Source organism: Eurypyga helias, unplaced genomic scaffold (assembly GCF_000690775.1).
Source record: "Eurypyga helias isolate BGI_N326 unplaced genomic scaffold, ASM69077v1 scaffold5032, whole genome shotgun sequence".
NCBI classification, from domain to species: domain Eukaryota; kingdom Metazoa; phylum Chordata; class Aves; order Eurypygiformes; family Eurypygidae; genus Eurypyga; species Eurypyga helias.
The window spans coordinates 12418-38109 of record NW_010235247.1 but is presented as its reverse complement, the minus strand read 5'-3'; the positions used below and the strand labels follow the sequence as shown (position 1 = coordinate 38109).

Below are 25692 nucleotides of genomic sequence, written 5' to 3'. Positions count from 1 at the left end.
CAGCAGTCAAAAACATTAGCATTTTTATGATGATAGATATTTACTCAGATGCATAAAGCTGCAGTCTGACATTGATTTAAGTTTAGTGGCTGAAGGAAGGAGTTACTTCCACTTGTTTGTGCCTGTTCAGCTGTTGGTGAGGCTGTACAGCCGAGTCTGCTTCTCTGATCGCACTGCAACTTAAAAATGTATCTCAAACTATGGGTTTGTGTTATAGCAGATACCATGAGCTATTAATGTGATTTGCCTGGGATGCATGCAATCTTAAAGTGCTTCCAAAGGAGTATTTCATAGTGAACAAACCCAATATTGATACCGGACAAGACTTCAGAAATGCCTGAAGTGTTGAATGAAGTTCTGGCCAACCTGTGAAGGATGAACTTGGAAAGGCCTACCCTTGTCGTGAGGTGGTGAAATGAAAATACAAAAAACCCCTGGATCGTTGAGTGTGGAATCAAGACTGAAGCTAAACTTGATGATTCTCCATTGATGTGTTGGAGAGTTGAAGTAAGGGGAGGGTAAAGAAAGGTTTCCAGCTCAATTGAATGGGTGAACCTTTAGGGGCTTGAATTTTTCCATACTGGACCCTGCTCTTTCTCCAGCATGTTACTCTGTTTGCCTGCACGTCCAAGGTAATCCCTCTTTCTGTTTATACAAATCTGGAACTTGTCTTTTCATACTGTTTAGCTGCCATCTGGCCAAGGGCAGCTGTAGCTCGTCTGGATCTGCTGGTCAGTGCGCGTGTACTCAGCCCGCGAGCTACTGCCCGGCAGCTGCCGGCTGAGCCCAGACACATAGCTTAGCAGTTCGTAAGTATTCTGGGCCAATTTTAAGCAAAAGAATACAGCTAATGCTTAAAAAAAAAAAAAAAAGTGAAACCTGGTTGTATGTTTAGGCTGGTTGTAACCACAGAATAAAAGTACAGTGATGGTAAAAGAATTTTAATTTAATTAATCTTGATGTGCGTATGCAGGGTAACTGTGTAGTGGTTTTGCTTGCAGTACCACAGAGCGGGACTCAACACCCACGGGGAGACGTGTTTGGGAACTGAGATTTAGAGAGAATCACACTGGTCCTGTGGCCCTATAAATAGCTATATAAGGTCCTGAAGACAGGAAAAGAAGTGGGGGTAGGATGCATCACATGGAGGAGACATCAAATGTGAGGTTGGATGCTTGCCTCTTAGATGTCTTGTCTACAGTTTTGTTCAATTTGGTGTGTGGTTCTGTTTTCTTTGCAATCAAACCGTTGAAAAATTTGCATTGAACCTGACTGATTTGGGAGGCAAAAGGTATAATAAGGTTTTGTAAGTAGCCTGACTTTAGAGTTTCACATCTCCGTGAGGTCGCAGGAATTTCAAACTTTCATTTTAGTAAGTTCTTAAAAATGTTTCATAGCTCACGGTTGGAAAATTGTTAGGAAATTTCATAGCTCAGAGAAGAACTACAAATACGAGCCGTGAAGGCATCATTTTCATCAGAAATAGCCCAGGGATTCCCAGCCGGCTGTTACTGAGGGGTTGCTGTGACTGAGGTGGGAAGCGCACTCAACCCCCGGGCGCTGGCAGTAGGGGCAGGATGCCATCCCTGAGAAGCCCCCCCTCTTACAGCTCTCTGCAGCCTGGTTGCCCTTTGCTGTGTGGAGAATTCAGATTGTTCAGTGCAGCCTGTAGAGAACGGGCGAGGAAGTTTGCCTTTATCTTTAAGCTAAGATAGCATTTATTTGAAAGTAAATCTTGTTCCTTTCATAGTTACCACAATTCTCCGTGGCCCCTGTTTTATCTTTGGGAAATGTAGCGTGATAATGAAGAAAAGCCAAGTGTTACCTCCTGAGCCACCCTCAGCATGAGCCGAATGCGTGTGTAGAGCTTTGGGGGGCTCTGCAGGCCCTCTCAGTGAAAGGAGCCTGCGCGGAGGCTTCTTGCATCTGCTGCGCAGCACGTGTGCGGGCAGCGACGCGCTGCACGATTCCCCTTGCTCTGGGGCTCGGAAATCAGATGGAGGGCTATGACAGGTATCTGAGATCATGCCTGGGAAACTTGCTGTCAGGCCTCAAAATAGAAATTCTGCGAGTGGCCACCACCAGCGTGATAGTCATCCTTCAAAACGATTCATATCTTCCTAGCCTAGGTTTGAGATCCTTAGGTGGTGTATTTAGGCTTTACTCTGGGTGTAAACCTTCCTTTTTTAGCTTAGCAGCATTTGAGGACTGTTGGGAAGGTGTTCCTCGTGCGTGTGCCATGGGAAAGCATTCCTAGTTACTACACAGGCTTCGTCTGGAGGCAGCTGGAGATGGTCCCACCTTGACAGGCAGGGTACAGCAGAGCCCCAGTTCTCAAGTTTTTAATTGCAAACACTGAGTTGAGTTTTGATTTGAGTTTTGTTTATACATTTAAACCACTCTTGAGGGCCAGTGTTCTTGGGAGGAGTAGTGGGAAGGGACCCGTTAAGGCCAGCATTGTCCCTTTCATCTGTTTCTTGTCCCTTTTTCTTGCTTCCTTTAAATCTTGGCTGACTGGAAATGGCTTTTCCTTTGAGGTCACCTACTGTGATTATTTTTTATAATGATTGATTTTGCTTGTTTGTGTTCAGTTGGGTGGGTTTTTTTGCTGGGAAGAGGAGGGTAATCCTAACTGGAAACTGTGTGTTTCTAGCATCAGTGTCTGTTTGGCCCTGATGTATTTCTTTCAACCTCTGAAACTTGCAGAATTTAAACTTTTCTCATGAGCCCTGTGTTTACTTGTTGTTGTAGATTTTTATCATCTTGTCATACCTTCTCTGTTGTGTTGGGGAGGGGATGTTTGACCAGTGATGTCTGTAAAAGCTACCAGCATGTATGAGGCGAGTGGAGTCCCAAGGCTGTGCTTCAAAAAAAGAAAAACAACCAGAAAACGTTAACAGAATCTTTCAAACTTCCCCCCCCCCCCAAAATCATTAGACAGTAGATGAGAATGGATGTTTTTTTCTGTTGTTTTGTGCTGCTCACACCTTGCAGTAAGAGGAATGGCATGTTTGAACTTGAAAACAGCAGCCTGTGTTTTAGTGTGTTCCCTTGAAGTCAAGTAGTGTGAAAAATAGCACTTATTTTAACTTGAAATTTCTAGAGAGTCCCAGAGGTTGACAGTCTTTATTCCAGAGGTAGCCAGCTGATGCTATGGATACCAGTTTTGTCATTCCTGACACCTTAATTTCTACCTAAAGAACATAGATGTCGCCTGACCCTTTTTCTCCATTTTCTGCCACCTGCTTTGCTCTGAAATGATTTTGGAAAACTTGGACACCAGAGGTTTAGGGTGTTTTTCCAGTTCCTTAAATCCAGTCTTAAATAAGATTTTCGGAAGTGCAAGGCAGAAAATAGAAGTTCTCTACAAAATCCAATTGTGGCATTATTAATTTCTTCTAACAATAAGACTGCTTGGAGGGACTGCGGGGAGGAGCGTGTATTGCACAAGTACTTCCAGCTTCTTTTTTGCTGTGAGCAAGTGTTAAGTGAGATTTAGATGCCACTGTTACGCCTCCTGTGGTGGCCTGTTTCCTAGTATCACAATAGCCCCCTCTAATCCCGTCTTTGTTAATCACTCAGGTGAAAACTTCCCTTTTGATGGTACCTAAGAACTAAGAAGTTCCTCATCTTTACTTGCATCCTTTTCCTCCCATTGTGGCCTCACCCTTTGAAGATGCTTTCCGTCAATTCTGCCACCACCATTTCTAAAATCTCAGGTCTCTAAAAACTGTAGCTCTTTGTTTAAAGTAATAAAAAGTTTAATAGGCTCTTAAATATTCTGGGGAAGTCATCAGACTGAGCTCACAGTTATGGAGATGCATAGGTTTCTTAAACATGGCTAATTACTGAAGCTTGAACTACAGAAGGTCAAGTGGGCATCGCAGTGTAGGGATTCACAGGTAGAGAGTTTATTCTGTCTTGGATGTTCAGCATGTTTTAAGGGCATCGCTTCTACAGATTCCAGAATCCTAGTTCTTTCATTTGATTGAATCTAATTTTGTGTTGCAGGTAATGTATGGATAGTACTTTTTAGTCTGAAGTGGTGTTCCTATTCAAAAAATTGCTTAAATTGCATGGTACCTAGCTGCCAAATCTCTCTTACCAGAGCTACAGTATTGCCATGCCTTTAAATAGTAAGTGGAACTTAGCGGTAAAAGGGAAGTGTTGATGAGATTAAGAATGTCGGAGCGTTTTGGCCCATTGCTAGCACCCTGAAGAGAAATGGTGAACTCCTCAAGCTGTGTACAGAGTTCTTTGAGTGTGTCTTAATTCTGTGGCTCACCTCAGGCTGATGCGTTGTGCAGTGTCAGAGCAAGGCTAATGAACGGTCCGGCTCCACCTTCCATGGCCAGAGCAACAAACAGCCTTTGGGTCTGGGACAAAAAGAGAGATCAAATGCATGCTGTCTGATAATTTATTACCAGAGTAAAATGTATGTATTTCCTGATGCTGTTTTAGACATTGTCTTGGATCCAGGAGTGATACCGAACTGTCTGAGTTGCCCAGTTTCAAAAGCAGATGAATGGATCGTTATATTGACTGCACTGAGTTGAACTTACATTCACACTCACTATGAATTTTTTTTTTAAATAAAACCAAGATATATATATTTGTATGAAAAACATCAACTGGGTATAGCAGCTGACTTCTCTTTATATTCTGTGCTGGTATCTGTAAATCCAGAAGACATATTTCTGGTAGAAAAGGGTTGGTTTTCTTGTTGCCATCCATCTAGCATACAAGGGGTTGGAAGGAATTTCTTAACAATATAGTAGTGGAGTGATACTACTCTTTTTTTTTTTTTTTTTTTTTCCTTTTCCCCTCCTTTCTCAGTGGTATTTAGTACTTGTGGATGACATCATTCTCCATAGTTTCCATTACATTTAGGAACCTGTGCCCTTGAGACTTAGTGCCATTAGGTAGAACATTCTTCAGTTTTCCAGCACTGTTTTTCTCCTCTGGAATGCTCTCTTTCGGAGAAAAGTAGAAGTACATGATGAGACACCTAAGCAAGTGCAGGTTTTCTGATACTCCCCCCATGCTATAATCCAGGAGTTTAATATAGCTGTTGTTATACAGAAAGCTACACTAAAACTTTCAAGTTTACTCAAGACCCATGTTGGGTTGCAAGCTCATTTTTTTAAATTTTATTTTAGGAAAGGAAACAAACCTTTTAGAACATCAGGCCAATTTTTTTTTTTTTTATTTTTATGGACTAACCTTTTAGCCTCTTAAAAGGTCTTAAGTCTCTCAGACTTCTGCACACAGGTGCAGCACTTTGGTACCATTTCTCCTTTCTACCCCAGTGACTTCTTGGTTAACCACCATGCAGGCTTGGTGGAACACGCTGAAAAGGAGAAAGATAATGAGAAATTGTAGTCTGAAAAGATGTGCATCTTCTGTATAAGGCAGTGTGACAGCGGTTCGGGTGACTTGTTATGTTGCTGTCTTGTTTATCTTTTCCCTGATTCTTGCATTGCTTAAGTTAATTGCTGTTGTGTTTGGATTTAATGAATGTACTGTGGCCCAGTTTATACGAAGTACAGTCCTTGTTTGACCCACGAGCATTGATAACAATGGTAGTAGGACTAATACTTGCCTAAAGATCAACAAAACATGTTTTGGGACATGTTGGTGTGTATATGGGGGATAGAATGAGGCCTTTCTGGTTTAACTCTTGTTTGCTTTATTAGGTTGAAAATAACCTTTTACTTTTCCTTTGAGAAACATTCCCCTGGGTGTTATCAGAAAAAAATACAGAATGATAAAAACCTGCTTCCTGCTTGCGGAAACATCAAAGCCAGGCCTTTTTAGTATATCTGTAGTGTGTTCTTGGATATATTTGTGGGTCTAGAAGGTGTATGTGAGATCACTGTGGAAACGAATAGAGTTACATACATAGCATGTACTTGGAAAAGGCACCTGGACATTAACTGGAGTTTTTCCCAGGTGCTGTTTCTATCAATGCTACACTTTCTGTCCGTCTTTGTTCCCCTGCAAAAGTGCGGTACCACGCAGATCTCTTGGTGCATGGGCCGTTCCATCTGTGAAGCACCTCGCTCTGTCCAGCCCCTGTGATTCTTCAGGCCCGTTGCCTTAGCTTGTTAGAATAACTCCTCCATTCTGCATCTCTTTTTGGATCTTGGGGCTCAGAATGAGTTCAAATTAATCTCAAGTGTAATACAATTTAAGTAACCTTTCTGCAATAAGTAAAGGTAGCCAGACTGAATGTCACGCTTTCATTCCTTTATAAACTATTTTTTCTAGGAAACAGCAGAAAAAAACGTCCTTTTCTGTCACATGAGTGTTGCTGCACATAAATCCTTCCCAATACTGTTATCACTGCTGAGAACAGAACCAGGCTGAAGTACAGCAGAATGCACTCACCTGGGTAGGTCATGCAGCCATGAAATACAGATGCGGTTCGTCTTTCCAGACTTCAGTGTTGCCGTTTGCATCTCCGGCTTGAGTGAGTTCCTCTCCAAAACCTACTACATGGACAAGTTCTGTCGTTCTCTCTAGGGCTGGAAGACATGCAGGGCTAAGTCGGAAATTCCATTTCTAGTTCCCTTCCAGTTAAGAATGTGGAAGGTGCGCATTGGGGGCGCCCATCAGAGCAACCTACGTGCGTAGACCGGCTTTCAGAAGACTTGGGGGTTATTTTCCACGCTGATGTCACAGATCTCGGCACCATCAAACTAATCTTTGTGGACTTTTCACGAGTTTTCATGACTTCAGCTTAACGTTTTTGCTAGATTTCGTAAACCAGCAAGGACTCACAGATTCATCTTCCCTTTGACTGGAAGCCTTTGTGTCTTTACGTGGTGTTACCAACCAAATATGATGCCACAGCAATATGTGGGGATAGAGTTGGAAACGGGGCAGTGGGATGTCTGTTTTGAAGTCATCTCAGGAAATGAGGGAGATCATCATGATCGCATTTCAGACTTTTTATTAAAATTGTCATGCTTCCATTACTGCTTTACAGACCAATTTAATTTAAAAAAAAGGCTAGGGTGGCATTTTTTTTCAGGCATACATCTCTTTCTGCTTAAAAAAATGGTAATCAGTCCTTCAGGTTCCTAGGAAGGTGAGGTTTTCCAGACTGCACATGCACCCTCTAATGAAATTGCTTTCTGTACTGCGAACAATTACAGTGTATCCTGTATTAGCCCTGGTTCAGAAGTTCACCAGCAAATGCTGGTTTTTTTCTCTTACTGCAGCTGTTGTGGGTGAACACAAACGTACAGTCATCCAGCAGCACGCTGACCGCAATACGATAACGGCATGTATGAAATGGGATCGGTCTTAACACGCCAGAACTGAACTCTGTTATATACTTCAATATCCTTTGCTTTTCCAATGTGTTTTCCTCTCGGAAGCTTTCAGACCAAGTTCAGGCCGTAGGATACTGCTGGTGCTCTGCTTGCGGCGTCTTTCAGCAGCAGCATTTTGCCTTTTGAGCTTCAGTAATAGATTTCCTGAAGACCTGACACCATTTCATATGAAAACAATTTGTCAGCACTCAGAAGGGGTATAGGAGCTACATTCCTATGCCTGAGCTGGGACCCAAATCAATTTGCTTTTGTTGTAAACGTCAGCTGCCCTTCTCCTTCACGAGTCTGATCCCTGTTGGAGGGGGTGGCAGAGCTGGTTATCAGCAGATGCCTCCTTTGTGCGGTGGGCTTAGGGCTGCCTTCTGTGTCTGGTTCCCTTCTTCCCTTGCTTCTACGATGTTCCTACTCTTCTACTTGGAAATACTCATCCAAGATTGTCCTGGTATGTCCACACACCAGGGTAGTCTGGCCAGACCTATTGCAAACGTCTGCTGAGCCCCTGGAGAAGGTGTTACTGGTAGGCACTCCGGTCATGTCCAAAGTCACTAGGCGAGCAGATTGATTGCTGGAGAGGTGGGACCGGTGCGGAGATAATGGGTAAGAAAACTTGGCTATAAAGATGACATGTATAAGGAGAATGTTTGTGCAAATTTAATTTCACCGTAGTTTCTGAATTTTATCAAATTCAGCTCGTCTATGGTCCTTCAAAGCTAGGCTTGGCAGCAGAAGAAAAGGAATGGCACGTATGAGAGAAATCCAGGACTTCTGCTTTATTGCACTGACAGAACCAAATTGTTCAATCTGTTGCCTCATCTGTTTCTTGCCATAGCTGGGAGTTGTAAAGGTCAGGCCATCGCAGCACAAAGAATATAATAGTTAACATGCTGCATCTCGCAGTGTTACCAGCTGGCTAGTGCATTTCTCCCATTGAACATCCAGGCTCATTCCCAAAACGCGTAAGCAGCATCCTCAGCCTATTTTGGGAATGCGTCAAAGTCAAAAGTTCCTGAAGGTGGTAAAGTGGGATGCCCAGCATGGTCAGCGCTGCGTCTGATGTCCGGTGCTGCACTTCGAGAGGGCTGCAGCGATTTTTGGTGTGAAATAATTCTCTTCGCCCTAAGAGGTGCGGCTTTTTTGGTCCCTGTACGGTCGGGTCCATTCACTGAGGAAGAATGACCTTCCTGTCAGGTGTGTGTGTTTGGGGAGGTGTTACGTGTTGGCAGCCTCACCCAGGGTGGCAGTCACCCTGACCCGCACCTCCTCCCGCTGTTGGGTAGCCTGCCTGGGTGGCAGAGGTTTCACCCCGCTAAAGAAGGGGGTGTTACACCCTCATGTAGGAAAATGAGAAGTACAGGTATGGCTGCAAGGCAATCGCTACTGTATCAAAATTATTGAGAATATATGTGAATAAAGGAGGTAATGAGTGATAGGAATAAATATGTACAAGACTGGCTGCTGTGAAAGACCTTTTCTGTTGAAATCTGATCTTCAGCATGATGTCTGATGTACCTGTCTTGAAAATATCAGATGGGTGCACAGGCAAAGTAAACGTGCTTTGTCATCCTCCTGGCCCTCAGCTTTGAAATGAGTCCTCTGACTTGATGGCTTTTTGATCTCCCTCTCGCTTTTTCCATGTTCTTAACGTATGTTAGGTGATGAAGCTTGTGTGAAGACTAATGACACACGCTTGGCAGTGTTTGACAAGATAAAACCAGAAATAAAAGCCACTTACTCCTCCCACTATTTTGTTAAAAGTTTTGCATCCTAACAACCCTTTACGTTTGCAGAAATCAGATTGGTGCGTCATAACGCATTAAAACGATGAAATTCCCTTCGCTTTGAGGTGCTCCAGTGCATTAATATTTGCTGGGTGTCGTGGTAGGTTGTCATTAGGCATCGATGGATTAATTACGTTTGTAATTCAGAAGATAAAATTACATTGAAAAGTCCAGAAACTTAAATATTTTTAAAAATCAAGGATAGCCAAAAAGAGAAATCACATGGTATCAGGATAGGTTAGGCGGTCTGAGTCCGTTCTGGTCTACCAGCACGTTTCGTACAGGCTGTGCCTGTGCTTCGGCCTCCAAACCCCGTTTTATTGCCCGCCGCCTGCATGCCAGCCGTCGTGGTTGACCCCAGTGACTGCGTCGGGCACGTGCCATGGGGAGAGGAGACGTGGCCCTGGGTCTTCCGAGAGCAGAAGCATTTAGTTACTGGGTTATGACAAGTCCTAACGTCTCCGACGTTGCAGCTGGTTGATGGGGTGGCACCACGCAGCAGGTAGCCCAGCGCTTTCCTTGGAGTCAGGGACCGTTGCCTCGCGCCTTCTGATCTCGATTCCTCTTGCTCACTTGGCAGGTCAGAATGACAGAGGACACCGTTTCAGCACAGTGTCTCTTGTACTTCGGGGCTTTGTGTAAGAAGCTACATCACAGGTGAAAGGGAACATGATGGTTTAAAACTGAATTTATTAGTCGGGTTTAAGTTTCTGAGGTGTACTAACTGCTGCTCTTGGCATGTGTAACGAGACAAAAATGCCTTTGGGTAAATTCTGCTAGCGAAAACTTCTCGTTTGGCTAATATTGTAGCTAAATCTCGTGTGGTAAATTTTCTTTCCTGTTGCTGTTCAGGGAGAGATACTGACATAACGTGTTCTTTATTTCTTTACATTCTAACAGGTTACCCAAGTCACAGTTTGCTTTGAAGACCTTTGTTTTCTCTTTCAACAGTTACCTGGAATACTTGTGAATTTAAATTTTTTCCTTCTTTATTAAAAAGGAAGGGAGAGGATATACTGATGCAAGCGGTGTATGCTACTGCAGGACATCCTGGTTTTGACTGTTCATATGTCTCATCCTTCAGAATGCCATTTAATTGTGATTTCCTTTTCATTCCTAAAAGGAGCCATACTGGGCAGATCGGAAACACAGGAGTGTATCTACTACAATGCTAATTGGGAAAAAGACAAAACAAATCGCAGCGGTATCGAACCTTGTTATGGTGATAAAGATAAAAGACGACACTGTTTTGCTACGTGGAAGAATATTTCTGGATCGATTGAAATTGTGAAGCAAGGTTGCTGGCTAGATGACATCAATTGTTATGACAGGTAAGTGAGTTTTTCTCTAAATTTTATATTTATTTGTAATTTTAAACTATTTTTCCTGTCTGTAATTTGTACAACCTTCTCCCAGCAAACAGTGCTTGAGACAAATTGATAATACAGCGGTCTGTGAATAGTTCCCTTGGTTTTAGATGTGCACACGCATACACGTCTCTTATTTTTTTTGCTCACTTGTAATTAGGGACCTGTCGTCATCTGGGTGCTTTATCTGGTTTACACAATAGGAATAGCTCTCATTTACTTAATATATATTAAAAAAACTCTTCTTTTTTAGGCCACTACTAATAGATTTTCTAATTATTGTTACTACCAAACAGTACAAATATAGTCATTGAAACCAGAATGCCAAATTCTGTCGTTCACTTCTCCAAAGTCTTTGGAGTAGGGATGTCAGCACATTGCGTCTGGTCCTTACGTAAACGAGAGAGTATTTTGCTGATTTATTAAAAAGTTCACCTCAGTGGCAGCTCTAAGAGACACCAAATACGCTAAAATTCCAGTCCTTTTTTTTTTTAAAATAACAGATGGTCTAGCAGGTACCCGGCAGCAGTAACAGCAGGACTTGGGGTTTGCTAGATACTGGCTGAATAAAGGTCGTGACTCTCTTCAGAAATGCTGTATAGTTGTTTGAAGTAATGTTCTAAGTTTTATTTCACCAACAGTCAAATATATAAACAGCCAAACAATCAAACAGTTACTGTCTAGAAGGGGAGAGAATTTAGAAAATAAATACATATTAGATCTTCGTTGAAATGTATTTAGAAATAATTTTTAGCAACATTTTAGAAAATTTTAGTTTTGTGTTTCTTAAATGTTGAATGAGTGGAAAAAATCGTTATGGTCATTCCTACCACATGAATTCCGCTCCTCCCCCTAGGATATTTTCTCCTTTAATGACAGCTTAAAGCTAAGTGAATAGTAGTTCTGATTTATCTGTTTCTCAGAGTAGTAGCAAAGCGTCTGCAAGCCTGCCTGCACAGCATGATTGAAATTCAGCCTTGCTGGAAGGCAGAGGACAAATTTAGAGAACTCTTACATGTTGCTATTGGTGTTTAGTAACTCTAAGTCAGTCAGGGTGGGAAAGTTCTTTGTTCTGTGTTGGGTTTTTTTTAATCTGTTATTGGTTGTACCTTTGCCAAAGAGGTGTGGGTGTTTACAATTTCTGACCTAAGTTTAATTCTGTTAAATGTTAAACTTCTAGGATGGAAGTAGAATTTTTCAGTTTGAAAATAATTAGGTTCTGTAGCGTTGTTATCCCACTAGTTCCACATGCATCTTTGAACAGTCTAAAAAAATGGTACTGAATTCTCCCTTGAGCAAAGGAAAGAAATTGGAAGAAATAAAGTGCAGGAGGGACGGTAAGGAAATAGCTGAAAACTAGTAAAGTTTGGCTCTTAAGAACTCATTTACTGTAAGAGTGCACGCTGCCTTGTTTGTCTCAAACATCCATTAAAAAAATCTTATCTCTGGGAGTGAAGAGAGGTTTACTAAACAGGGAGTTACAGAACCATGAACTCCAAACAACTGCAGATTAAGAACATCAAAGAATAAATGTTTCATGGAGGTTATGGTACATTGTGATAGCATTAGCTGGTTCTATAAAATGACCCTACTTTTTCAAGATGAACCCCAAACTTTTTTGACAGCTGTATCTAAAATCCTCAACTATTTCTGCAGGATTTCCAAATTATTCTCTTTCTCCTGTCAAGTTGTCTCCTATGTGACTCCTCTTTTTCTTTCCTGACTGGATAGTTTCAGCTTATTTGTTAATAGAACTCTTTTTGTGCTGTTAATTCACTGAGAGAAATAAGCCCTGACCCTGAGCTAATGTAGGCAGGGGAACTTGTAGGAATTTTATCTTTCTTTCTGTAAGTAAAATCAAAATCTAAAATTCTCCTTCCCACTTGCCTCCAACCCAAGCAGCCCTATACTGTGAGTTTATGGTTAAAAACTAGCTGTTTGGTCATTTGTCCTCTTGAAATCTAGATCGTGACCTGTACTTCGGGATTTTTGCCAGCCTTTGAAACACATCCTGTTGGTGGTTTTCTTTAACTTTGTCTTAAATAGCAAAAACATGCTGTTTCAGTATTAATATTAATGACGTTTCATTGCAGTATAAAATATGTAACAGAATTTGAAGCTGTTTCTTCTGCTCTAACTCTTGGGTGGTGTGTTATTTATCATGGGTGACTCCATGAGGTTCAATTTAAATTTTAAATATGAGCATGTGTTTTCGCTTGCAGAAAAAAATCCCAATTTAAGATTAACAAGTCGCTTATGATTATCTTTTCTAGGAATGATTGCATAGAGAAGAAGGACAGCCCTGAAGTGTTTTTCTGTTGTTGTGAAGGCAACATGTGCAATGAACGCTTTTTCTATTTTCCAGAAATGGAGGTCACGCAACGTAAGTTACTCTGACAACGTTAGGAAGGCACTGCTTGGCCGAGCTCAGAAACGTTTAGTATTGTGCATGTGCTGGAGATAAGACCTTTCGAAACACTGTGGTCAGTTTTTCCTGCCGGAAGGTTTCTGAGCCCCGGATGGCAGAGCGCTGGGTGCGTTGGCGTAGAGGGCCTACAAAATTGCTGGACAGGTCTCTCTACTAGGAGTAATGTAAACTGGTAAAAGGTACTTCAGCTTTTTTCTGTGGGTGAGAAGGAAGGATAATCTGAAATAATTGGCTGTTTTAAGATACAGAAGCTTCTGTCAAATCTTACCTTAATTGTGTAGTTAAGCTTCTGTAAGTGTCTATAAATCATTGGGCTAAAAAGCTCATTATCCTTGAACGCTGCCTCTCTTGAAACAGTGCTGTTCTCTATTTCTTTAAACTAATCAGACCTCTGAGTTTCTCTGAAAATTGACACAGAAACCTTTAAAAAAGGGGAAAGGATTTCTTCCCAGGTTACAAGGAAAATCAGATAGCCAGAGTTAACAAACAATTGTTTAAAAAACAGTAACTAAAAGATGATTTGATTATTCTTACATATCTTTTTCCAGTCAAGAATCTAATCTTTGTTGGAAGACTGAGTAATATTTATAACTGAACTGAAAACACAAATGTCTTGTGTACCAAATAGCCAGAGGAAGTTGTTTATGAAATTAAATAACATTTTCTGTGAGATTAAAATAGGTTTGTTGACCCAAGAGATGTTCTTGGCATTTTTGTCAGGGATGCTGCTAAGGCAGTAAATTGAGGTTGTTCTTCAGTCTGGTGAAACCTCTTTGACCCCAGGGTCTGGGGCTGCCCTGGCCACCAGCTCCTCGGAAACAGGGCTTCCCTGGAGTCTTTTGGCAGGGCCTGCGGAGGTGTCTGCAGCAAGAGAGCTTTTACTTTCAGCAGATCAACAGCACACAGGGGTGTTGGAGGATTGTATCTGTTTTACTTAGTCATGACACCTTACTGTGTACGTTCAGAAGGCTAAACCTCTCTGTGTCATCTTTTTTCATTCGTGAGGTGATGGCATCCTTGCAATTGTCCTGAAATACAAACACCTCTTACATTGTAGATAGGCAGAGCTTGGAAGCACCTGAGTTAGCTGTGCTGATGTGTCAGTCTGGGGTTCTAAGTTATTTCTGCACATTCCAAAAGGCTGTTTTTTAATGTATGTGTCTGTTTATATTGTTTTTACAATTTAATGAAGAATCGCTAGCCTGTTGTGCTGATGGCAAGAAGTTACAGGAAATCAGGCATTTCAAACACTGGACGGTACTTGTTTTTGAAGAGCTCTGTCTTCTTTTTTCCAGCAACTTCCAATCCTGTTACGCCTAAGCCACCTCTGTTCAATACCTTGCTTTATTCATTGGTGCCTATAATGGGAATTGCAGTGATTGTGCTCTTTTCGTTTTGGATGTACAGACATCACAAGCTGGCGTATCCTCCAGTACTCGTTCCAACCCAAGTAAGTCGCTGCATTTTGGCTTTTTGAATGGTAAAATCATTTTCTGAAGAGGAGGGGAGAGAAGGGTGTCTGCATCTTTCACATGGCCTAAGTCTTCTGTTCCTTCCCTGGTTTAGAGGTGCTAATGCTTGCTGGCCACAAAAGCAGAAAATTAAGCTTTACTCAGTCTTATCTCCTTTAATGAATTGGTGTTTGTTGAATACCTGAGCAACTACTCAATGTTTTTACACCTCTTTGTGGTTGGGGGGAGAAAAACTCAACGCAAACCTTCAGATGTCAAAGACTCGTTACTGCTGGCAGCTGGGGGAAGTTTGTACTCCCTCCTGGTTGAAAGGACAGCTCATCGGAAAGGTGTGCGCCGCTGCGCTCAGCTGCTTACGGCTGAGCTTTATCTAAGGCTGAGCTTAAAACAGAAATGAAGGAGATGCTCATCCATAATGGCTATTCTCAGTAACTAGAAAAGTAGTAACTTGTAGAAGTTTAGCTCATTTTAAAAAAGCATGGAAGTGGAAGGCATAAGGAGATTGTAAAGAAAATCTTCAGTTGAAGCACAGTTCCAGGGCTTAGCTCGGCTCGTGACCTTATCTTTTTCCTCTTCCTCGTTTATGTTTTGTGTGTTTTGTCTTAAAATGTTTCAGTTTTAGCAATGTTTGTCCTTTATTTACAAAACATTATGGGATTGTGGTCTCCAAATTTGAAATTACACTGGCTGCGTCGCATCAAACCAACCTTTTTTGGCTGCAGTGCGTAGTTCCTGCTGTTGTCAGGCTCCAGCTGATTCTGTAGGTGCCATTCGTATTAATACTAAAATTCACCTTCCTTCGATTATGCCTAGAGATTTAATTGAGATTAGAAGGCCTTTGTGAAAAGTGTTAAGATGGCAGATTCTTCAGACTGAAGTTGGAAACAGGAAGAAAATGTGATAGTGGAAGTGGAGGGAGAAATGACTTGCCCAGGGTCCCACCACACGTGGGATTTTACAGTAGGAATTGAACTTCAAGCAGGCTGTCTCAGCACAGTGACCACTCAGAAATAGGATGTGTTGCCTCTCGTACGATGACGATAGGATGATGCTATTTATGATTAAATAAAAGTAAACCCCGTGTTATTTTGGGTAGGCTTGCACTTAAAAAGGATTGACATGTTTGCTTTGTACTGCCAGCTTCTGTGGTGTTTCCAGTGTTACTGCTGGACTTCAGGGTGTTCCAGGAAGAAGTATTGCCTGTGCTTGGTAAACAAAATTGTTTCGGTTTCAGTTTTGTAGTAATAGATGAAAAATCGGGGGGGAGGCAGTGGGCATATGTTCTTGCCAAATGAAAAGAACATAATTTAGAGGAGAAAAGTATGTTTCCTGTCCTTGCAGAAAGTATTGCAGATTCTCAAACTCCATGCAATCTGTTAGCATAATTATTTCATCCATCTCAGTTTTTATGTATTTTGGGACTTTACACCAACCTGGTAGTCTTCACTGTAAGATCAAATTCATAGCTGCCAGTTGCGTGAGCTATTTCAGCATGTGATTTCCTTTCTAGACTTAAATTAGAAAAGGAAAAAGGAATTAATAGAAGGTCCAGCAAATGTTAAATACGTGTGAGATAACTTGAATTTTGATGTTCTTCCTCCTTTTTATGGCAGTTCTTTTCTTGCGTGGTTTGTGTTTGTGCAGGAGAGGACACGTCATAATTTTTTAATAAACAGGGTAATAACCTGTTTTGTTAATGCTCAGATTGTGTCTGTTGGGGTAAGTATATGTTGGTGCTTGAGCTAGTTATGGTGTAATAACATTTTCTTATCTTGTGGTGAATAGGCATTAAGGTTTGATGTGGAAAGTCAGGAAAAGCTACTTCTACCTGAAAAACTTAATGAAATTATTATGGAAGTAGAATGTATAAATGTTTTCCCATATGCAGCAGAGCAGTATTTCCCAGTTTAAGTCTGATTAGGGCCGATCTGAAGGAAGCATGAAGAGAGAGGGAAAAGTATTAGTCGTTTTATAACCACGAAACAAACATTTAAATATTTATGCAATTATTAAATATTAATATTATATTTAATAACTAGGCCATGAGTAGAGTTTGTAGGCAAATGGATTCTTTTCTAAATCTTCCTGTAGCAAATGGTAGAATGGATGTCTAGCAGACACTCGTTAGAAAACGGGGATTCATTCCTCTGTGTGCCATACAGCTAAGGGTTATCTCATTCTACCCAGTTCGTTCCGGGAAGGCGACGGGAGTACTTAGGTGCAGTACACCCTGGGACTAATCTGTCTTTCGGTAAAAACTGAATAACAAATAAGCAAAAGATAAAAATGAGTAAACACTGAAGAATGAGAAATTTCGGAAGAATTAGGAGAAGGGGTATGTAAATAAAAAGTCAGAGAGCAAAAGGGGAAAGAAGTTGTTTGGAATATTTTGGGAAAAGGACGAAATAAACTAGAAGAAATTTTTGAAGCTGTAGTGAAATATAAAGGATAAACATCTGAGAAAATGCAAATAACTTCATTTTCTTTTGAAAGTAAACCTGTTTCCCTGTATGTGCATGTGTCAGGCAGGCAACTTGCTCAGCTCACAGCTCTGAGGATGAACGTAACTTTGTATTCCCTCTGAATATCTGCTAATCGCTTTAAAATTTCACATACTAGAGTTAGCTAGTACGTTTGGTTTAAGTTTGGAAAGCCGTAGATATTTTGGTTTGCTCCTTGCATTTCATTCTTCCTTTCTCTCAGGTGTTTGGGTAGAGGGGTGAAAGGGGTTGCTAGAGTAACTGCTGAGATGCTTCTTGCCGGTACCGAGGCAGCCGTGTCCCGAGGCGTGTGTCCAGGCAGAGCTGTGTGCTCCGCCGTGCCGCTGCAGGGACCTGTCCTTGCTCCTGCGGCTTCCGTTAGTCCTGGCTTACATATTTGTGTCTCTTGTTTGTGCCTCACCTTGTTGTGTGGGGTGCTGTCTGCTTAAAGGTGACGGTCAGATTGTGTAAGATCCGTCGCCCTTTAAATTCTTAAATGAGTTATTGACAAATGTAAGTTTGCTAAATACATAGGTGTATCTGTAGGTTTGAAAGAACTGTCGTGTTTTCTTATTCATACTTGATTTAATCATGCAGCACACGTGTATTTGTTTGTCTGTATTCATTTACCAAAAAAAGTGGATTAGTATTTTAAATATTTAAATCCTTGTATTTTTATATAAGAAAGAGTTACTCTCACCCGCTTAATTTCCATTCAAGAGCACCAGGCATGAGCACATGAAACGCTACGTCTTTGCGGACGAAGGCTCTCGCATTAGGTGTAGTTCAGATTTCTCTGAAGCATCCTACTAATATTCCTGGTAGAAATCTGAACGCGGATGGCAAGGAGTTGCTATGTTATGCTCATTTATTTTTTACATCTCTTGAGCTCGGGCCAGAGTTGTCAGTCAGTGCTAATTACAACTGTGGTGTTAACCGCCCTGTCATCGCATAGATGGGACCGTAACCTATTTTGTAGCTGAACTGACACAAGAAACACTTCTGTTGTTTGTCAGTTCACAGAGCTGTGGCTTCCAACATTTTCCATCCATAGTGTGCAAAGAGAGGTTAACCTCTTGTACTTTTTGTTGAGTGCCCAAGTGATGAATATCTCACTGGATCGCAGAGTTGCTTTTTTTGTTTTGTGTTGTTTTTAAAATAAGAGTCATATGTTGAGAGGCTTGGAAAAAAAAAGCTCTACAGATTCACAAAATGTCTTCATAACCTATTTTTGGGCTTTCTTCTGAAACGTTTGAAATTATTTGGGTCAGAGATGCTTCGTGTTTTTAATCACTGAGCACAAGAAAGCCCTTATCTAGGCCTGTTTGGTGTTACCCGGAATTTCAGAACTCGGAATGGACAGATCTTGTCGATCAGTGTCCATAAAAGCAAGTTTAGTTGCTAGGAATTACCATTCTTTCCTCTCCTCAGAGAGGAGGATTACATCATTGAAAAATGTGACTACATCTTCTGCTTTTTAACCTCCTTATATAGCACTTTCTTTAAGCTTTTCACCCAGTGTTCCCGTTCTTGAGCAAAATCATGTTTTATGTGCCTAATTTTGGGGGTTTTCTTCTTTTACCCAATGTTGATGAACCTCACGGGTCTTTTATATATATATATATATGGAGAAGATCTCTTGTCTTCAAAGCCTGGTTCTATGTGAACCAAGACTAAAGAATAATTGAAACATATCTATCAGATATAAAGAGATGCTGATCTTAGGCCTCTCGTCTCAAAAATTTTTCAAGCACAAAACAGTACTCTGATTCTGGGTGATGCAGCTTTGGTATGGCTCCTTTCACTACCATACTATGATAGTCTGTCTTCAGTGTATCTTTTTCCTAGAGACAGCCAAGTGTGAAAAGATCTGCGTAGCTGTTTCATGGGTTTGGTATTTCAATTTCAGAAATATTCAGAAATTAGAATTGAAAAGTCCCACATAATGTGATGGAGGAGAAAAGTCTCTAGCAGTGGCAGATGCAAGACGTCTTCTGAGCTACTGAAGGTAGCTCAGGTCCGACTGCACATGTAGCAGTGGAAAAACAAATTCCGTGTTGGAAACTAATAGGAAAAGCACTTAAAACAAGCACCACTCTCTGCAGCTTTTGACCTCAGACATCTGGTCTAGGCCACCAGACCTGTGAGTTTGGTGTGTAACTTGAAGGGTTTGTTTTCAAAGAGCAGTTAGTAATGGGAAAAGGTTTATGGTTGAAGATCTTCATGTGTTGTGTTTATTCTCTAAATTAACTTTTAGCACATGACATAATCTACCTGGTGCACTGGGATAATGTTTCTCCCTTTGCCACACTAGGAAAATTGCAGTTGGCTGCTGAAGAATGAAAATGTTAAATTGAGTGGTTTTGTCTTCCAGCGATGTGTTTTTCTTGTGTTTACAAATATTTAATAGCAACATTGTAACACTTGAAAAATGAAGAGTAAGAAAGGGAGAGGGTTTTTTACAAGGACTTACTCCAAACCTGGGAAGATTAATAGCTCCCTGTAAAATATATGGAGGAGAAGCCAGGTGCTTAGATGAAATGGGGAAAGAGATTGATCAACAGAGAAAAGCTGGAGCTCAGAAAAAGGAAGAATTAAAAATAAATAGATACAGACTGAGTTAGAGATTGTGGCTGGCTCGGAAGGAGTTACGGTTGGGTATGTGTCAGTGGTTAATGAACGATCAACAGACAGTGCGTGGCAGTGTTGGTGTTAAAAAGGAATAGCTGACTGGTCTCAATTCTGGGACGGCTAGATGTGTGCATACCTTCCTGTTCTCTCATACTGCATTGCGTAGCTTCAGCACGAAGAATAGGGTTTTTTCTATGATTGATTCCAATCAACAGACGGAATGACACAGGAGAAATACTTAATTTACCCTGAAGAACTTCTTTCTGTTGTTCATTCATTGTAAACAGCAATATGCAAAATAATCTACATTATCAAGGCCACGTTTGGTTTATAGTCCTGGTGCTTTGGAACAGTCACAGGAAGGCTGAAATCCTGATCTCGGGGGAGGCTGCAGTTTGGGTACTGTACCTTCAGGAGCTTGTTTATCATTTTCCATAACAGGGTTTGCTGCATGCCCCCTGATGCTCTCCTGACTGTTAGATTGACACCTTTCAGGTAATCTCTTCTATCGCTGAGTGAACAAGAATGGCACATTTGACGAGGTACACAAGTGATTCCCTTTACCTTATGTTCTGCTCATTCACCCCCAGTCCCTCAATCTCTTCGGAGTTGTCATTTTAGGGTGTTTAGGTCCACGTCCTTGGGAACAAAGGAAGGAGTCAGCACGATGAACTTCTAACACACTTAATTTCCATTTACTTTGAACACCATGTTTGTAAAGGTAGTGCAACATGTTTGAAATTCAGAATATGGTTGTGGAGACCCCAAATTTTGGAAAAGACCAGGGCTTGGGTTTTTTTTGGCCTAAGTAAATATCACAGCCACCTCCTTAATCCCTGATAAAACCTTCAGAAGTACTTTTCAGGCAGTATAAATAGGGTGTTAGTGTGTTTATAAGCATTTGTGTAGATGATGGCTATTTTTAAGGGGGGTTAATTGCTCCCAATTTTTATTTAAGAGTTGTAGTAATTGCTGAAATAAGAAAGCACATATTTGCAGTTCTGGAACAGCCTGATACTGCTTAAACTGGTGACACTTGTGTTCCTACGGAAAAGTCTGAGGTGTTGGCCTGTAGTCTGAAGGGAAGGACAATGATTTTAAAATCAGGAGGTCTGTGATGTGCATAAATCTGGCTTTGAAAGTCTTCATGCTTGTCTAATATATTAGTGTTTGGGGGAGGCTTAAGAGAGTAGCGAGAGGCTTGGGAGAGGGCTCCTGTGTCTCAGAGTTCCTTGTTTGCTGTGTCTCATCATGGTAAGAACAAAAAGGTTGGATTAGACATAATTTACGTAATTCTCAGGAGCTGGAGAATTTTAATAGCAAACAGGCCTGAAAAAAATTACTAAAATCTTTTACAGCCACAGGAAAGATGTCTGAATAATTGTTTCATGCAAGCAGTGCTTTTTGATTATTTTTTTAGCAGTTACTTTCTGTTTGTTGGCTACTTGAGGTAGTAGAGACACGAGGGCACACCGGTATTTCTACGGCTGTGTTCGGTAGCCGTTCGCTATCGGATTCACTCATTCAGCAATACTTCTGTTTTGGAGGACGAACCCCTTTCAGCAGCGGTGCTTGTGGTTTGTGGAGTTTGTGGTGCAGAATCTCACTTGTAGGTCCTGCAAGAATCTGCTTCAGACTCTTAAGGTGGGTGTTCTCTCCCGTGGTCTGACCGACTGGGAGAGCGAGAGGAGTTTGCTCCAGGGTTTGTTAGCGCACTCTCGCTAGCGGCAAGTCCCTCTACAGTATTACAAACCTGACCCCCAACTAATCCAGCCTTCAAGAAATAACCTCAGCCCTTCTATTATTAATTATTTAAATAATGCTAAGTGTATGCTAGACACTTTCCAAGCGTGGAGGAAAGCCTCTGCAGCATCCCAAGAATGTAAAGACAAAGGGTGAAGAAGAGGAGGATTGAATACTTCAAGCGTTTGAATTTCATGCTCTTGCAACATCTGATCACATTGTAAAGGACAAAGAAAACGGCTGAGGAAATAGTACAGGAGGGAGAACGAAGGTGTCTCAGCGCTTGAGTAGCGATGAGATTGTTCAGCGAAGAGATGAAAGTAGTGCGAGTCATTGAAACGTGTTTTAACTTTCAGTAACAGTGCTTTGGGACTTGGGTTTTGTGATGGATTTCATCCCACAGTTGTACACTCCTGTGACTTGTTTGGAAGATTCTAATGTTGTTCTCTCTCTTTATGTGTGTGTTCTCACGTACTCTTGGTCTACACCTCTAGCACGCCAGACCTGTTGACTAAATTCAGTCACACAGACCTAATACATGATGAACTCTTTGCTAATAAGGTTTAGTTATAACATACTGTTACTGAAGTTTTCATTTCCCACAGCTAGCTACTGATGGCAGGGGATGGTAAGAAATGCAGGGCTGCCCTCTACCGAGCAGCAGTGAGAGTACCGAAAAAACAAGTCTGCACAACGTGTTTGGATGTTTGATTCTGTGTGTGTTTATATACTGCTTTGTAGTCACTGTTAATAATGGTCAATTCTGGGGTTAATTGTAAGATGAATTCAGCTAATCGTCTGTATAATAACCTTTATTTTTGCCCATTTTTCTTTGCTAACCTGTCAGTGATGGACTCTCTTATTTTTAAATGATGATATTTGCACAAGAAAGTATTGCTATCCCCAGGAATATTTTCATTGTAATTCACATAGATTTATTTTGTCTCTTTTTTGATAAGCTGTTATTTCATCCCATTCTTGGTATAAATAGTAATTTCTTTTGCCTGTGTTTTTTCCCCTCTCTGCAAGCACGCCTTTCATATAATGATTGAGGTAAGATGTATTGATGTTTGTTCATGGTTATGGAACTTTCTGTGGACATGTAAGAAGTTGTCTTGGGGTTTTTTTTCAGTATTTTGAGAAGAAAATTATTGGCATGTGTGGTTTAAAAATACAGATTCAGTGTGCTGTTCCTAGCTTCCTTAAAATTTACCGTGATTTCTCAGGATATGGAGTTAAATGTCTGCAGGGATTAATAATGAAAGACAGCAGGCCTGGTCAGTTTGGGGTTCTTCATCTGCAGACTAGCTTGTTTGAGTCATGTCCACCCTAGTGTTGGGAACCTCGGCTCGGGGACTGTGGGAGCAGTTGAGCTGGCAGGGTCTGACAGTCATAGAATCATAGAATGGTTAGGGTTGGAAGGGACCTTAAAGATCATCTAGTTCCAACCCCCCTGCCATGGGCAGGGACACCTTGCACTAGACCAGGTTGCTCAAAGCCACATCCAGCCTGGCCTTGAAGACATCCAGGGATGGGGCATCCACAACATCTCTGGGCCACCTGTCCCAGTGCCTCACCACCAGTTCCAGTCCCGCTGCCGTGGGCTGCCCTGGGAGGAAGCAGCACATCCTGCCCGATTCAGTCCTCTCCATGAGTATCTCTTGTCCTCTGGGAGTTGCCTGTAGCTGTTTGAGGTGTGTGGTCCTCACATTGTGATTCTGGGTGATGGGGTGGGGTTTGTGTGATTTGGGAGCTTGGAGAAATAGATGACCTGAAGAAAAATCTTCTTTCACTCTTTTAAGTCTCTGCTTTGAATTTTCACTGGCCAGAACTTATTTTTACCTGTATTAAATTACTTCATGTGAAACTACAAGTAAATGACCACTGTTAAATCAGAAACTTGGTCATTCTTGCTGGGCTTTTAAATTGAATATTGAAAATATCAAGGTTTGAGTTGTGATAGGAATGCTCAACTTGCGTTGTCCTTATAGGTCTCTGATAGCCAAAATGTTTCGTAAATGTCATTTAGAAGAAAATAGAATAGTGATATTTGAATATTGTCCTGAATATCTTGCATCTCTACAGATTTATCAGTTTGTTCTATTTCTGCTATAGTTTTGCTTCAAATTACATACTTCAGCTTCTTCCCTCACTGAAATTATCCTGCCTACAAGCAACTGCTTCGCTGACATTATTTTGAAGAATATGTTTGCAATGTATGATAAAATAGAGGATTTCGTGGAGTGAAAAAGAGAAAAATGGTCGCTGCTTGAAAGAAATGTAGTTTGATAAAGATCATAGTGTCAGTTTAAGAATAACAACAAAATTTAAGAATTCTGACTCCTTGTACTGTATTTGGATCTTAACTTTACAGATCATCTGGTCAAAAGTGAACCAGTCCCAAGCTAGCAAGGGAGGAAACTACCAGTACAGTCATCATACTCTTTCAGTCAGAACCTGTCCTAGAATCATAGAACCATAGAACGGTTTGGGTTGGAAGGGACCTTAAAGCCCACCCAGTCCCACCCCCTGCCATGGACAAGGACACCTTCCACTAGACCAGGTTGCTCCAAGCCTCATCCAGCCTGGCCTATCAACCATATTCACAATATAAGCTGTAAAATAAGTGTAATTAAGGGGAAATGTGGCACCATTTAACAAAGAAAACTTGCAAGTGCTCTGGAGATTTGCAAACTTGTTTATATTTTGGAGTCAGGAAAGAGAAATGCATCCATGTACAACCACGTTCGGATAATTAGTCCTTTTTTTCCCCTCTTTGTTGTACCTGATGAACCACCCGACTCTGTTGCCATACGAGAGAGACAACTGGAGATAAACTCAAGCGCTGTCGGACCATGTTGGGGCAGGTCTTTGTTCAGTTGGTTGCATTTTCAGTGGCTTTGTAGTTTCACGTTTGTTAAGCTTCTCTCTGATCTTGAGAACCTTTCTTGAAGACACTTGTTTCTGGAAGTTACCATGCTTTCATGAATATTTTTCCTTCTGTTCTTTTTACGACTAGTATACGCTACCCGACAGCTGACCGCATCTCCCAGCTATAAAAATCAGAAGTAAAAAGCTTTGAAAACCTTACAGTGTACGACATCACGGGGTGTCTGTGACGTTGAGATAACCATGGGACCTGAACTTAGAGTTTCAGTGATCAGTGGCTTTGAGCTACAGGAGGAGTAAAGCTTAGTTGTCGGAATATTAAATATCGTATAACCCAGCCGGATCAAGTACTTTTTGCCGACGTAGCTCCTTCTGCTTTTTGCCTGGCAGGAGATGGTTGTGTTCCTGCTGCCTTTGCTGACAGCCACGGCGTTAGGGCAGAGCGTGTCTTTGAGTACTTGGGATGAAGCGACGTGGGCCATTGTCTCGTCGTTCCCAAAAGAGAGATCCCAGCATCCCTCTGCTTTGCCGTGTTTGTTCTGTTAACCTGCACCTCGTTGCAAACTGATTCAATTTGCTAAATTATCAGCAAACTAACCATGATTTTAAAAATAAATACATAAAAGCTTTCTGGCGATGCAGCATATTGCCTTGATTTGCTGTGTGGTCAGACAAGTACCAGCATCAGTCCGATGGAAGGGACAGGGAAAGCTTGGGAATGGGAGATTGGGCCCTTATTTTTTGACAGCTGCGGCAAGCTGTCGGTCTAATATATCCACATTATATCTTTACCCGCATTCTCTCATCATCCTTGGCGCCACAGAGATGATTTTAAAAAGCCGTACAAAAATAATTATGCCTGTGGCACGTTAAAAATTCTTGCTTAGAAGTAGAGCAAGTTGCAAATATTGTCAAGGGATATTTCTGTATAAAAATAGTTCCTGCAGTTTTAGAGTAAATGCCTGTTGATTTTAAAAAAGTTGTTAAAGAAAAAGAAAGAAAAACTATTCCTTTTGGTTATGTTAAGAGAAGGCAATGATACTTTCCATTTTAAATCAGGATTTGTTTTGATTTGGGGGGGTGGGGTGTTTCTGCTTGTTAAGAACACCGGAAGTTTTGACTTCATAGAAGTGTTGCAACACGAACGGGAATCGTGCAGGGAGCCACAGGAGGTTGCTATATAAGGTACTGGGAAAACAGTTTCAAATGCCAGCGTTCTCTAGGAAACAGGAAATTCAGGAATGTGAAAAGTATCGTGGTCTAATGTGAAAGTAAGAAGCACCAGTTTTCACTGGCCGTGTTTTACCAAGTTACTGCCTTCTCTCACATGAGAGACGCTGTGGGTTTGTTTTTTTTTTCCCCCATCGAATCTTTGGGAATCATTATAGAATCACAGGCTGGTTTGGGTTGGAAGGGACCTTAATGACCATCTAGTTCCAACCCCCCTGCCATGGGCAGGGACACCTTGCACTAGACCAGGTTGCTCCAAGCCTCATCCAGCCTGGCCTTGGACACTTCCAGGGATGGGGCATCCACAGCTTCTCTGGGCAACCTGTCCCAGTGC

General features: G+C 41.4%; 1 protein-coding gene across 1 annotated transcript in view; it reads left to right on the top strand.

The window, feature by feature from the left end:
• Nucleotides 1-8393: 8393 nt before the first annotated feature.
• ACVR2A (activin A receptor, type IIA) overlaps nt 8394-25692 on the top strand; it is a gene marked incomplete at its 3' end in the record, with an annotated part of 29346 nt that continues 12047 nt past the window's right edge. The window contains exons 1-4 of the mRNA XM_010146676.1: nt 8394-8463; nt 10242-10449; nt 12759-12868; nt 14209-14363. Of these exons, the coding sequence (XP_010144978.1) occupies nt 8394-8463; nt 10242-10449; nt 12759-12868; nt 14209-14363 (543 nt within the window). The remainder of the gene's footprint in view (nt 8464-10241; nt 10450-12758; nt 12869-14208; nt 14364-25692) is intronic.